General features: G+C 42.8%; 1 protein-coding gene across 1 annotated transcript in view; it reads right to left on the bottom strand.

The window, feature by feature from the left end:
- The window catches only part of serinc1 (serine incorporator 1), a 41,804-nt gene extending 38,813 nt beyond the window's left edge, over positions 1-2,991 (bottom strand). The window contains exon 1 of the mRNA XM_087980954.1: positions 2,853-2,991. Within this exon, the coding sequence (XP_087837080.1) occupies positions 2,853-2,891 (39 nt within the window). The 5' untranslated portion in view covers positions 2,892-2,991. The remainder of the gene's footprint in view (positions 1-2,852) is intronic.
- Positions 2,992-15,295: the final 12,304 nt, after the last annotated feature.

The raw sequence follows: 15,295 nt of genomic DNA, 5'->3' as shown, positions 1-15,295 counted from the left end.
ATGCAATGGACAGAGCACACTCATGATCAAAAGTGTTTACAGGTAAGAAAATAAATCTCCTTAAATTCAATCCTTGCCAGAAAAACATCAATGTCTTTCTAAAATTGTCCTCAGCCTTTTGTTTTCTTTGTTCGCTAGAGGTCTATTTCATATCTTAATCTGTGTTTAACAAAACATTTCCTTCTTTTAGTCTCAAACTAACCTTGTATTAATCTCTTGTTGCAATGTAATTTAAATTACTCTCTCAGGTGTATGTTTTCATTTCTTACATATGCGCATGGATATTTCTAATACACAGTCACACAAGTTTATTATAATCGCAACCATATTTTAGCAACAGCCTCTTGATTTTAACACAATATTTAATGGATTACTTTATATTTGGCTAATCACAGAGCTATTACAGCATTAAAAAAAATCCTTTGTTCCATTGTATCCAAGCTGGTCATCAAGCATCAATTCTAATCCCATTTTCTAACTTCGTATATTATGGCGATTAAAGTGCTCATCTATATATTTAAACATCTTAAGAGTTCCTGCACCTACCATCCTTTTAGGCAACAAATTCCAGATACCTACCACCCTCTGGATGAAAAAAAATCTTTCCCTCAAATGCCCTGTAAACCTTCTGTGCTTTAACTTAAAACTCTGCCCTGGTTATTGCCCCCTTTAAGACAAAAGGTTTCTATCTATCTATCTAATTACCGATGTGTTACCCCCCCCCCCCCCCCCCATTATTTTGTATACCTCAGTTAGGTCTCTCAGCATTCTCTGACCTAAGGAAAATCATCCAATCATATCTAGTCTCTTAGATATTTTGAGATGATCTCCCTTAGAGAATTTATATCTCATGGTCACCAACATTTTTTTTTGAAATACACACTTTGTGTGACTCCCAAATAATTGTACAACTTATCCAGCTCCCCCCAACACTTTTAGTTATTTTCCTTATATAAATCACTAGGTTTATTTAGTATTGTGTGTCTAATATGGGATTAGTTTCTTTTCTTTTTAAAATTCAAATCCTAACCAATACAAATGATGGACTGATCTGCCTAGGGCTGGGACATACTGAAGAAGGGCCTGTGCCCGAAACGTCGAATCTCCTGTTCCCTGGATGCTGCCTGACCTGCTGTGCTGTTCCAGCAATAAAGTTTCAACTGGGACATACTGTGCCTTGGGCAGCAACTTTATCACTCCTTTACTTCAACCTACACATCTCTTTTTGTCTTGGGTGATAGGATGCATTTTATTTCACAACATTGTTAACCTTGGTGTGATAGCAAGAAGGTTATTAGAAATCTTGAAATCAAGGAGTGGATGATTTTTAGGAGCTTTATGGTAAGAAAGTACGTAAAGGATTATTTTCTTGGAAATTAGTATTTGAGCAGAATATAAGTTTTTATTTGTCAAAAAGTCTATTGTATAGTCAAATAAACATACTCACATGAGATACAAGTTTAACCATGTTGAAGATGTTCTGGATAGTTATTAACTTTACTTAGAAAAGTTGGTATTACTCAAAGCATTGAACCAAGTCTTATTTTATTATTTTCAACTATTGGGTCAACCGTAAAGGTACTGTATAATTCTGAAATAATTTATTTTGTGCTGTCTATTATAGATGAGTCCTATATGATGCACTGGATATAGTCAAAGTTGAATAAGCTATGGGTACTTTGTTATAACGTAAGTAGTCATTAGTTCGTGAGAAGCTTGGCTTACAATTGGAGCATTGAGGATGTGCAAAATCACACAAAATGTTATTGCACATGAAACAATTTATCAGATGCTTGCATTATCAAGAAAAACTGCTGTGGCTGTAGAAAATTAAGGATCACTCCCTTTTGCCATTTTAACCTAAACAGTATTTTTCTGTCAGAGACAAAAGCCATACATCTCCAACAGCCCCAGGCAGCTCCCATCGATTGGGTGCAACAATATTTCACGTGATTTATGGATGTAGTTAAAAGGAAATCAACTAGCGGTGTTTAATACAGGCTCTAACTGGACAGCAGCCCTCTTCAAAAACCCAGAGCAATCTGTACCCCAACAAACTGGCAGCTAGAGATTTGTTGCTGCAAATATTACAGTGGCTACAGCGACCCAGTTGGAGTATAAAGTCAAATTATATATTTTTTAAAAACAACAAAATATCATTCCCATTCCCTGTCAATGAAGAGGCGTCTTGCGGCAATCCATTACTGCCCACGCTTCACTGTTTTCACTTATTTATTGCGGATAGGTATGTGTTTACAGTTATTAAAGGCTGTATACATTCAAAATTCCACCCTTCAGCTTTCTCCACCATTTGTCTACAGTGGGGTGTGGGAGTGTGTTAGAGGGGTGGGTTAATTTAGAGATTGGTTCGATATTTGGGTCACTTCCACGCACTTGCCCTGACCAACTTTCAGGGGTTTTTGTTTAAACCACTGAAAGCATTCAGAAGGCTGCCTGGGCTTTTACATAATCGGATCAATACTGTCAGCTATTTAAAGGTCCCCGAGAGGTCCAGCATGACTCAGATCTTCAGTATCACAAGTCAGTGACATCACCGGCTCTGCATAAGCAGCACGTCTAAAATAAAACTGACTGGGGTTCAAACCGACAAGGTTTAAATTTAAAGAGAAATCCTGCAGCCACCACCACGCACCCCCACCCAAAAGCTGCCAGTAGAAATACAAAGAGAAAAGCAGCGAGGATTTGCATCATCCTCTTTGTTATCTACTCTGTTTTGGCCGTGAAATCATAGATGCAACCGGCGCATTGTTTCATAGCAATCCTAGAGGGGTTTAGGAACAACACTTCCGCGAGGTTCAGTGCGCACCGCTGCCCTGAAGCTGTACACCTACCCAGCTGGCTAAAGAACAAGCTCCAAGCGCAGCTCCCATCACCTCCGCTGCTGCTGCTACTGCTCCGGCTCCTCACACTGGGACAGAACTGTCTGCAAAGCCAGTGCAGTGACTGACAACTTGTTTACACCCGCACAGCTTCCGCTCTCACTCTCATCCCCCCCCCAACCAACCAACCCATTTGAAAAGCACAGCCCCTTCCGGAACCAGGCCAGACTCGGCAGCAAGCTGGTGTTTGACATCTTTATTCCCAAAATATATTTCCTTCCTTCATGCAAGCACCCGTAAGTGCTTCGATGTTTTTAAAAATTATTTCAGTGCTAGCTGTTGATAACTATACCACTGATTCAATTTCCACAGTACAGCATTTCAGTGTCTCCAAAGCCCTCCCCTGCCGTATGGATCCTCTTCAATTATAAATTCTCATTCCATAATAAATTCCTCCATGACTCTTCCCACAATTTCCTGAGCTCTGTATTTAGGTGAAGATGAATCATTGTATGTTAGGGCAGTTGCATGTTCCTCCTGCAGAATGTGGCAGATGAGAGATACTTCACATGTCTCTGCTGACTACATCCGCGGGAAGTGCACCCAACTCCGCTCCTCAAAAAACCGAGTTAGGGAACTGGAGCTGAAGCGGGATGAACCACGGATCATCTGGGAGGCTGAGGGGGAAATTGAGAGGATGTACAGGAAGGTGGTCACTCCCCAGATACAGGATAAGGACAGCTGGATTACTCTCAGGGGGAGGAAAGGGAACCTACAGTCAGAGCAGGGATCCCCTGTGGCTGTTCCCCTCAGCAATAAGTATGCTGATTTGTATACTGCTGGTGGGGACGGCATACCAGAGGAAAGCCATAGTTGTCAGGTCTCTGGCACTGAGCCTGGCACTGTGGCTCAGAAGGGAAGGGGGGAAATAGAAAAGCGCTAGTGGTAAGGGACTCAATAGTTAGAGGGATTGACAGGAGATTTTATGGTCAGGAAGGGGACTCGCGGAAGGTATGTTGCCTCCCTGGTGCCAGGGTCCAGGCTGTAGCCAATCGGGTTTACAAGATTCTGAAGGGGGAGGGTGAACAGCCAGAAATCGTGGTACATATTGGCACCAATGATATAGCCAGGAAAGGGACTGAGGATCTGAAAAGTGACTACAGAGAGTTAGGTTGGAAGCTGAAGAGCAGGACGAGTAGAGTAGTGATCTCAGGTTTGCTACCAGTGCCATGAGATAGTGAGATGAACAGTCAGCGAATGAGTAGCTGCGAGGCTGGGGCAGAAGGGAGGGTTTCAGATACCTAGACCATTGGGTTACCTTCTGGGGAAGGTGGGACCTGTACATGAAGGACGGGTTGCACCTGAACCGGAGGGGCACCAATGTCCTGGGTGGGAGATTTGCTCGTGTGATTCGGAAGGGTTTAAACTAGTTTGGCAGGGGGGGTGGGAATCAGAGTCATATGTCTGAGAAGGGGTCAGTTGCTGACGTACAGTGACAGGATATATTGAATGTATCAGGAAGGTTTCTCACCTGATGACACAAAGGGATCGATTAAAGTGTGGCTGCTTTAATGCAAGGAGTATCTGAAATAAGAGTGACGAACTTAGAGCATGGATCAGTACTTGGGGCTACGATGTTGTGGCCATATCGGAGACGTGGGTTTCACAGGGGCAGGAATGGTTGCTTGCTGTTCCAGGGTTTAGAACATTTAAAAAGAACAGGGAGGGTGAAAAAGAGGAGGGGGTGTAGCATTGCTAATCAGAGAGTGCATCACAGCTACAGAAACGAAGGTTATTGAGGAAGGTTTGTCTACTGAGTCAATATGGGTGGAAGTTAGGAACAGCAAGGGTGCAGCCACCACATTGGGGGTTTTCTACAGACCCCATAATAGCTGTAGAGAAATTGAAGATCTCATAGGCGGGCAGATTCTGGAAAAATGCAAAAGTAGCAGGGTTGTTGTTATGGGTGATTTCAACTTTCCCAATATCGACTGGAACCTCCTGAGTGCAGATGTTTTGGATGGAGCCGTTTTTGTCAGATGTGTTCAGGAGGGTTTCCTTACTCAATATGTAGACAGACCGATGAGGGGAGAGGCCATTTTGGATTTGGTGTTTGGCAAGGAGCCAGCACAAGTGTCAGATCTCGCGGTGGGAAAGCACTTTGGTGAAAGTGATCACAACTGCCTCACATTTAGCATAGCCTTGGAGAGTGAAAGGAGCAGTTACTGAGGGAAGATATTTAATTGAGGAATAGGAAATTATGGTGCCATCAGACAAGAATTGGGAAGTACAGACTGGGAGCAATTGTTCCAGAGAAAGGGCACAGCAGATATGTGGAGACTGTTTAAGGAGCAGTTGTTGCGAGTGATGCATAAATTTGTTCCTCTGAGACAGGTAAGAAGTGGTAAGATTAAGGAACCTTGGATGACGAGAACAGAGGAGCTTCTTGCCAAAAGGAAAACAGCAGCTTACGTAAGGTGGAGGACGCTAGGATCTAGCACAGCTTTAGAGGATTACAGGCTTGCGAGAAAGGAGTTCAGAAATGGACTGAGGAGAGCCGGAGGGAGCACGAAAAAGGCTTGGCAAGAAGGATTAGGGAGAACCCCAAAGGCGTTTTACTCATACGTGAGGAATGACCAGGGAGAAGGTAGGGCCGATCAGGGATAGCATAGGGAACTTGTGTGTGGAGTCTGAGCAGATACGGGAAGCCCTAAATGAGTTTTTTGCTTTGGTTTTCACAAAGGAAAGGGAACCTGTTGTGAATGAAAACTTAGAGGAGCTGGGATACAGTCTTGACCAGATCAAGATTGATTAAGTTGATGTGCCATAAATGTTGGAAAACATTAAGATTGATAAGTCCCCAGGGCCAGACCAGATTTATCCTCTAGGCTGCTACAGGAAACGAGAAAGGAGGTTGCTAAGCCGCTGGCGAGGATCTTTGCCTCCTCACTCTCCATATGAGTCGTACCGGAGGATTGGAAGGAGGCAAATGTTGTCCCTCTTTTCAAGAAGGGTAATAGGGAAATCCCTGGCAATTACAGACCAGTCAGTCTCACGTCTGTGGTCAGCAAAGTTGTGGAAAGAATTCTGAGGGATAGGATTTATGACTATTTGGCAAAGCACAGTGTGATTAAAGGTAGTCAGCATGGCTTTGTGAGGGTCAGGTCATGCCTCACAAATCTTATTGACTTCTTCGAGGAGGTGTCAAGACAGGTCGATGACGGTCGAGCAGTGGATGTGGTAAATATGGAATTCAGCAAGGCATTTGATAGGGTTCCCCATGGTAGGCTCATTCATAAAGTCAGGAAGTATGGGATACAGGGAGATTTGGCTATCTGGATTCAGAATTGGCTGGCTGACAGAAGGCAGAGTGTGGTCGTAGATGGAAAGTATTCTGCCTGGAGGTCAGTGTTGAGTGGGGTCCCACAGGGCTCTGTTCTTGGGCCTCTGCTCTTTGTAGTTTTTATAAATGACTTGGATGAGGAGGTTGAGGGGTGGGTTAGTAAATTTGCAGATGACACAAAAATTGGAGGTGTCGTCGATAGTATAGAGGGCTACTGCAGACTGCAGTGTTACATAGACAGGATGCAGAGCTGGGCTGAGAAATGGCAGATGGAGTTCAACCTGGATGAATGTGAAGTGATGCATTTTGGAAGGTCGAACTCGAATGCTGAATATAGGATTAAAGACAGGATTCTTGGCAGTGTGGAGGAACAGCGGGATCTGGGTGTGCAAGTACATAGATCCCTCAAAGTTGCCACCTAAGTGGATAGGGTTGTTAAGAAAGCATATGGTGTTTTGGCTTTCATTAACAGGGGGATTGGGTTTAAGAGCCGTGAGGGTTTTGCTGCAGCTCTACAAATCCCAGGTGAGGCCACACTTGGAATATTGTGTCCAGTTCTGGTCGCCCTACTATAGGAAAGATACAGAGGCTTTGGAGAGGGTGTTCCAGACTGCAACCTCCCTACTCTGTCGACCATCTCGTATTTGAAGATCTGATGGCAGAAGTTTCTCAATCTTACCAAGATGCTGCCTGGACTGGAGGGCTTGCCTTATGAAGAAAGGTTGAATAAGCTCGGACTTTTCTCTCTGGAGAGAAGGAGGAAGAAAGGAGACCTGATCAATGTATAAAAAATTATGAGAGGAATGGATAGAGTCAATAGCCAGAGACTTTTCCCCAGGGCAGGATTGACTGGTATGAGAAGCCATAGTTTGAAGATATTAAAAGGAAGGTATAAAGAAGACATCAGAGGTAGGTTCTTTACACAGAGTTGTGAATGTATGGAATGTGCTGCCAGTGCAGTGGTGGAAGCAGAGACCTTGGGGACATTTAAGCGACTGATGGACATGCACATGGATAGCAGTGAGTTGGGGGGTGCGTAGGTTAAGTTACTATATTTTACATGAGAATTAAATCTCGGCACAACATCGTGGGCCAAAGGGCCTGTTCTGTGCTGTATTTTTCTATGTTCTATGTTCTATTATTACTGTCTCCTTTCCAGTCTCATTGCATTGCATTTATTCATTTATTAAAATCAATTCATCAATCTGCATTTCCAGTCTATCCATTGGTTTGTATTTGCTTTAAATGTATCTGATGTGGCTATTTAAAAAAACACTTTCATTGATTCAATATATTTACATTTCCTCAACTACTTAATTCCCTAATGAACATAAATGCCTCACATTGACAGCTGCAAGTAGTTAGAAACTTTTCAATCAAACTGCATTTACAGCATTTCATCCTACTGTGATAAGATATGGATTCAATCATGTAGCAGTAATCATACCATGATATCCCTCAGTTTAGTCAGCATTTATCTGATGAAATTTCAGGCCATCCTAGTCAACATCTTTAAAGAGTGGGATTTAAGTGCCTTCACAGTTTGACTGTTCCATGTGCAGCCATGTCTACCTTTGACACCTTATCTCCAACAGAGGCTCACTTATCTCTCCAATTGACTCTAGCATCTTTACATCTCTTGCTGAAATGGCTGAAGCTCATTAATCATGTTTTGCACATCCCACTAATGAAAATTGCATCTGTATATATATTGTTATTGACCAGACCAAACCCCCTCAAAAAATATCAAGAGGATATCCTACACCCTAACTTTTATTTAAAAGGCAATTGTAAGGCGCCACATTCCATATATAATTTGATTGGTCAAATTACTCGGCTTTTAGCAAAACACATTTCATTTTTACACCAGAATTAAACTGCAAATACAAAAAGAATTGGCATAAATTTAACTCTATTCAAATACTTGACAAAAGAATATATTATTTAACTACAACACATTAACTATTCCAATAAACCCATCCTGGCAAAGGCAACTTCAACAAAACATATTTCTTGTGCTTGTTATCTCCTCCAGGGATGGCATGACGGCTCAGTGGTTAGCATTGCTGCCTCACAGCATTAGAAGCCTGGGTTCAATTCCACCCTTAGTGACTAACAGTGTAGAGTTTGCACATTCTCCCTGTGTCAGTGAGAGTTTCTTTTGGGTACTCCAGTTTCCTCTCAGTCCAAAGTTGTGCAGGTTAGGTGGATTGGCCATCCTAAATTGCCCATAGTGTGTAGGCATGTGTAGGTTAGGTGGGTTAGCATTGGGAAATATGGAAATGGGGGCGGGGGGGGGGGGCTGGATCTGGGTGGAATGCTCTTTGAAGGTTTGGTATGGACTTGATGAGGTGAATGACCTGCTTCCACACTGTAGGGATTTTATGATTCCAGTCTAGGAGAATGAACAGAATGGATCAAGCAGCAGCAGAGAGAGAGATGTATCCAGCAGCTTCAACTGCAAAACCCCAACTTCAACAACTAAAAGCCTAGGTCTGTGTGAGCCTGATTTCACCCATTCATGCCTTTTTTGTCAAATTTTTAAAAATCCCAAGGCTATTTACTCTGCTTTCCATGGAGTAGACACCTCAGTACCAAGTTTACAACACGTCTTAAGAAAACCAGGACTGACAAATCCATCTTGAAGGCACATCACATCACAATATGCAGCTGCCTTTGTTAATCATGAATGTGCAAAGTACAATTTTGTCCCAATTTCCCTCCTGCCAGAATGGTGGGTGCTGGAAATGAGAGTTTGAACTTCTGAAATTGGGGCTATTTTGGTTGAGTCAATGACCCCTTTCAGCCCTATGTAAATCTGGCCCAAAATCTATTTATCAAATAGTCACTAGAACCAAAAGTTACAAAGTCTATTTAAACAGTCTTTACAGGTGGCAGAACAAATGACCAAAATTGCATTAAGGACTTCTTGATAAAAAAATAGATTTATTACTTCAGCAAACTGCATGGAGGTATTTAAATTATTCAAACTAGTATATATAATCAATTCCAGTCACTCACGGCAGTGGATTTTCCAGTTGTAACTAGTGGAAGAGATTTTGAGAGGATTTGGGAGGATTCAGACAAACTGAGTGAGTACTCAAAGGAAGCATGGCAGATGGAATATAAAGTGCATAAGTAACTTTGGCAGGAGGAATAAAGGTACAGAGTATTTATTTCATGTTGAGAGATTGGAGAGTGTTGATGTCCAAAGGGACTGAGGTGTTCTTGTTCCTAAGTCGATAGCTAGCATGCGAGTGCAGCAAACACTGGGCAGGGAAATTGATTTTATTGCAAAAGGATTGAATACAGGAACAAAGATTTGTTGGTCCAGTTGTATAGACATTGATGACACAAGATATGGAGTATTGTATACAGTTCTGGTCCCCTTGCAAATGAAGGATATGCTTGCTAAAGCAAATATAGCAGACCTTTACAAATGTATTCTTGGAATCATGGGACCATCCTGTGTAGATAGTTTTAGAAGTTTGGATGTGTATTAGCTAGAGTTTTGAAGAAAGAGAGATGATCTCATCAAAACTTACAAAATTCTTAAAGGTAAAGACAGAGTAGTTGCAGAAAGGACATTTCCCCTGACTGCAGGGCTTCAGATTAAAAGATAAATCATTTAGGACTGAGATGGGGAGAGAGTTCTTCACTTCTGAGGACGGTGAATCTTTGGAATTCATGTCCCCAGACAGCTGTGCAAGCTCAGACATTAAACAAGTTTGAGAGAGAGACTGTTAGATTTCTAGCTACTAATAAAGTCAAGGGGTACAGGAATAGGGTGGGAATATGCCATTGAACTAGATGATCAGATATGGCAGAGCAGACTCAAAGGATTGAATGACCTACTCCTGATCTTGTGTTTTCCTTGCCCTGTACTGGTTGGAAATGTTCATGGTATTTTATACAATCTTAAAGACAAAAAGAGTTTATGGATATGGATATTTGAAACCAATTTTTACATTTTTATTTGTTCCATTAAAGTGTAATAGAAGTTATAAAACTTTTGAGATAGGGATTAAACTTTGCTTTCAGCACAAATAATATTGTTAATATTATGATTATATTAGAAAGGCTTAAAAGGGAAATGGCAACATGATTTTAATACATAACAGCAAGTTATGAGATCAGACTCACAGAGGTGCTAACTGCATGAATATTTAACTAGGAGTGGGATTTAGGAGGAGGGAGATATTTCATAGTAATAAATCTTCAATAGTGTAAGAACATTGGAAAATATGCAACCTGTTTTCCGAGAAACATATTTTCCTGAGATTAAGTGGAACTAGATTATTTTCTGAGTCTTACAAATTTGTCTTGCTTCAAAATAAAGGATACAACTCAAAGGCAGAGATAATTTATCCTAATATGGAGATTTACTAGAGGATCATGACTGAAGGTACTCTACGTTATGTTTCTGAATAAATTACAACAGAACAGGTTCAGTTCCTGTTCTGGCTGAGGTAGACTTAGCACCTGCCGCCTCATTCTGCCCGATTGTGGAAGGCAATAATATATCACCACTGACAGGAGATGCCACAAGAGTGGCTCAGGATAAAGCATCGACAATTTATTAAGGATTTGGCCTTGAACAAAGCACGCATAAATAAATACATAACTGTTCAAGAAAGTAGAATAGGTGCACAAACAGAAAGTTTCCCCAGCACTTTCTGTTTTTGTTTAAGATTTTCAATATCCGGTTGTTTGTTTTTAGTATTGAAACACCATTGAGTTATAAGTTATTTTGTGTATTTATAGTATGTCATGAACTCCAATGCTCCGGAGGGAAGTTGGAATTTTCCTTACAGTTATTCAAGCAATAATCAACTTTTTATTCATACTCTCCCTGTATCAAATCCTTAACTGACTAGAATAGAAAATTGCATCCAAGTATGTGCCAGTGATTTTTTTTCCCCAGTTGTAGAATGGTCCATCAGCAGCACCCAATAGAAAGGGTGTTAATTTTGCTAAGCATGAGATACACAAAGCACAACATTATATAAAACTTACTGTCTTCATCTTAAGTTCATAAATTCATTAGTTTTCTGAATTTTTTTTCAATTTTTTTTCTAGTGATTCCTTTCACACAAACAAGTTTTGTAGACCTTTTACCCGAGCTCTGTTGCAGTTTTTCACAATGACAAAACCTGTTGGGTCTTGTAGTGCTTATAACAATGTTAGCCAGGTGACATATATAGATGGATCTCATAGAATATGAGTGCCTGATTGGGACTGTTAATCTGGTCCAATCAGGGATTTCCAGCTGATAGAGATAAACAGGAGCATGTGGCCATAAACAGCTCAATAAAGATTTGTACACTTTGTGTCTTTCACTGTGTCTCACACCTGCACACACACACACCATGGGTGCTGGGGATAAAATAAGCACTACCGCACTTAGGTGGTAGTGTGGGGGTTAAAGGGGGGGAGAAAAAAGAAAAACAAAGAAAAAAAAAAAAATAAACAGGTTAAAAATAATAAAAAAAAAAAAAGATAAACAGGATTCAGTGGAAAAAAAAAATAAACAGGATTCAGAGCCCGGGTGTCTCTGGAAAAGGAGCACGCGGTGTCCACCAACACCCTTGCACTGTTCAGGGAGAGGTGGGCGCCGCAGGGAGTGGAGTGTATTATTTCCCCCTCCAATTCTATTTTGATTTAATCCCTGCCCTCCCCTTCACTGTTTGAACACACAGTAAAAAAAAGAAAAAAAAAAAGAAAGAAAAAAGAAAAAAAAAAATAAACAGGAGCATGTGGCCATAAACAGCTCAATAAAGATTTGTACACTTTGTGTCTTTCACTGTGTCTCACACCTGCACACACACACACCATGGGTGCTGGGGATAAAATAAGCACTACCACACTTAGGTGGTAGTGTGGGGGTTAAATAAAAAAAAAAAAAAAAAATAAACAGAAGGTTCTTCCTGGTGGTGGAAAAAAAAAAAAAAATTCTCTCACTGCCCTTTGATGTGAAGGGCAGTGTTTGTCACTGGCCACCCGGGTGTTTTCCTATATTCCTGGTGGTGGAAATTGAATAAAGATTCGTGCACTTTGTGTCTTTCACTAAAAGCAAAAAAGAAAAAAAAAAGAAAAAAAAATAAAATAAATAAACAGGAGCATGTGGCCATAAACAGCTCAATAAAGATTTGTACACTTTGTGTCTTTCACTGTGTCTCACACCTGCACACACACACACCATGGGTGCTGGGGATAAAATAAGCACTACCACACTTAGGTGGTTGTGTGGGGGTTAAATTTAAAAAAAAAAATAAAAATAAACAGGAGCATGTGGCCATAAACAGCTCAATAAAGATTTGTACACTTTGTGTCTTTCACTGTGTCTCACACCTGCACACACACACCATGGGTGCTGGGGATAAAATAAGCACTACCACACTTAGGTGGTTGTGTGGGGGTTAAGTTAAAAAGAAGAAAAAAGAAAAAAAAAAGAAAAAAAAAAAAACAGGAGCATGTGGCCATAAACAGCTCAATAAAGATTTGTACACTTTGTGTCTTTCACTGTGTCTCACACCTGCACACACACACCATGGGTGCTGCGGATAAAATAAGCACTACCGCACTTAGGTAAAAAAAAATAAATGTCTCCTGGAGGGAGGAAAATAAAATAAAAAAAAACAAGGGATTAAAAAAGAAAAAAAAAGAAAAAAATTAAATAGGAATGTGCTCTATTTCACTGTTTTGATCACACAGCACTGTCCTTTGATGTGAAGGGCAGTGTTTGTCACTAAAAGAAAGAAATAAAGATTCGTACACTTTGTGTCTTTCACTGTGTCTCACACCTGCACACACACACCATGGGTGCTGGGGATAAAATAAGCACTACCGCAATTAGGTGGTAGTGTGGGGGAAAAAAAAAAGGATAAACAGGAGATTTCTGCTCCTGGGAGAAAAAAAAAGAAAGAAAAAAGAAAAAAAATAAACAGGAGAAAAACAAAATATAACCAGGAGAACGCGGTGTCGACCAACACCCTGGAGTTGTTCAGGGAGAGGTGGGCGCCGCAGGGAGTGGAGTGCATCATTTCTCCCTCCAACTCTATTTTGATTTAGTCCCTACCCTCCCCTTCACTGTTTTGATCACACAGCACTGCCCTTTGATGTGAAGGGCAGTGTTTGTCACTGGCCACCCGGGTGTTTTCCTATCTTTCTGGTGGTGGAATTTGAAAAAAAAAAATAAGAAAAGATTCGTACACTTTGTGTCTTTCACTGTGTCTCACACCTGCACACACACACCATGGGTGCTGGGGATAAAATAAGCACTACCGCACTTAGGTGGCAGTGTGGGGGTTAAAAAGAAAAAAAAAGAAAAAAATAAAAAAAAGGAGGAAAAAAAATAAACAGGAGAAAAAAAGAAAAATAAAAATAAACGGAAGTGTCATTTTCAGGGGAAGGTGGGCAATGCAGGGAGTGGAGTGCATCATTTCTCCCTAGAAAAAAAAGAAAAAGAAAATAAACAAAAAAAAATAAACAGGAGCATCTGGCCATAAACAGCTCAATAAAGATTCGTACACTTTGCGTCTTTCACTGTGTCTCACACCTGCACACACACACACCATGGGTGCTGGGGATAAAATAAGCACTACCTCACCTAGGTGGTAGTGTGGGGGTTAAATTATTAAAAAAAAAAGAAAAGAAAAAAAAAACAAACAGGAGGTGTTTGCCTGCCCCTCTTCCGCGGTTATGTTAGAGCCCGGGTGTCCTTGGAGAAGGAGCACAAAAAGAAAAAAATAAACAGGAGCATCTGGCCATAAACAGCTCAATAAAGATTTGTGCACCTTGTGTCTCTCACTGTTTCACACCTGCACACACACACCATGAGTGCTGGGGATAAAATAAGCACTACTGCAGTTAGGGGGTTAAATAAAAAAGAAAATAAAAAGAAAAAAAAAGAGACAAAAAATAAACAGGAGCATCTGGCCATCAACAGGTCCAGGCACCGGCCCTCGGAGGGGAGGGACTCTCCTGCAGCGCGCCGGCGGGAGTGAGTAACTGTCTGTGTGCTGGGACTCTCCTCCGCTATCGCCGAAGGAAGGAAGGAAGGAAGAAAAAAAAGAATGAATGAAAGAAAGAAAAGAAGAAGAAGAAGAAGAAGAGAGGCAGGAGGTGGGAGCCTTTTTGGTCTGGCTCCTGGTCTTGGAGCTGCGGCCTAGGCCTCGCCACTGCAGGTCTCTGGGGCTCTGCCCGGACCTGTCTCGGCTGTTGCTGCTTGGGGCCTGCCTCCAATACAGCCTGGGACTTGCCTTGGGGCCCCTCGCGGGACCTCCACCGCTGCTGCTGTGGTCTGAGGCCTGCCTCCGCAACTGCTGCCTGGGACTCGGCTTGGGGCTGCCTGGGACTTGCCTTGGGGACCCTCCCCAACAGGTCTGCCCCCACCACTGCAACCGAGGGGACTTCCCAGGACTCGCCAGAGGCCCGCCTCCACCGCTGCTGCCTGGGACTCGCCTTGGGCCCATCTCCACCACTACTGCCTGGGACTCGACTTTGGGGCTGCCTGGGACTTGCCTCGGGGACTCTCCCCAACAGGTCTGCCCCCACCACTGCGACCGAGGGCTTACCTTGGACTCGCCCGAGGTCCGCTTCTGCCACCGCTGTCGCTGCCTGGGACTTGCCTCTGGCGACTCGCCTCGGGCCCCTCCACCACTGCTGCTACCAGGGGCCCACCTCCACCGCTGCCTGGGGCCGAAGTACAAAGCGGCAGAATATGGCGAGCCCCAAAGTCGCCGGGCCCAGCCGCACCTACGCCGGGGTAGCCGCTGCCTTGGGCTCGGCTCCCACAACCCCGGCTGCGACGTCGACCCCCTTCAGGCACCTGACCAAACGCCTGGGGGTCAAGGCCTATCCCCACCCCAACATGACCATCGAGGCCTGCAGCAAGGCCATGGCTAGTGTGGTCGGCCCACTGGCCATCGTCGCTGCGGCCCGCATGTACGGGAAGGCCGTATTTTTCCTGAGGACCGAGCAGGCGGTCCACCTGGCCGTGGAGAGGGGGCTCGCTGTGGGCGGGACACATTTGCCCGTCGACCCTCTGGAGGTTACGGCCCAGAGGGTCGTGATCTCTAACGTCCCGCCCTTCATTGCCAGCGAGCTCCTC

This window comes from Chiloscyllium plagiosum, unplaced genomic scaffold (genome assembly GCF_037043375.1).
Source record: "Chiloscyllium plagiosum isolate Xiang-an unplaced genomic scaffold, Cpla_swu_hap1 HiC_scaffold_3, whole genome shotgun sequence".
Classification (NCBI taxonomy): domain Eukaryota; kingdom Metazoa; phylum Chordata; class Chondrichthyes; order Orectolobiformes; family Hemiscylliidae; genus Chiloscyllium; species Chiloscyllium plagiosum.
Note: the sequence above shows the minus strand (reverse complement) of the source record. Positions and strands in the feature narration are given on the sequence as shown.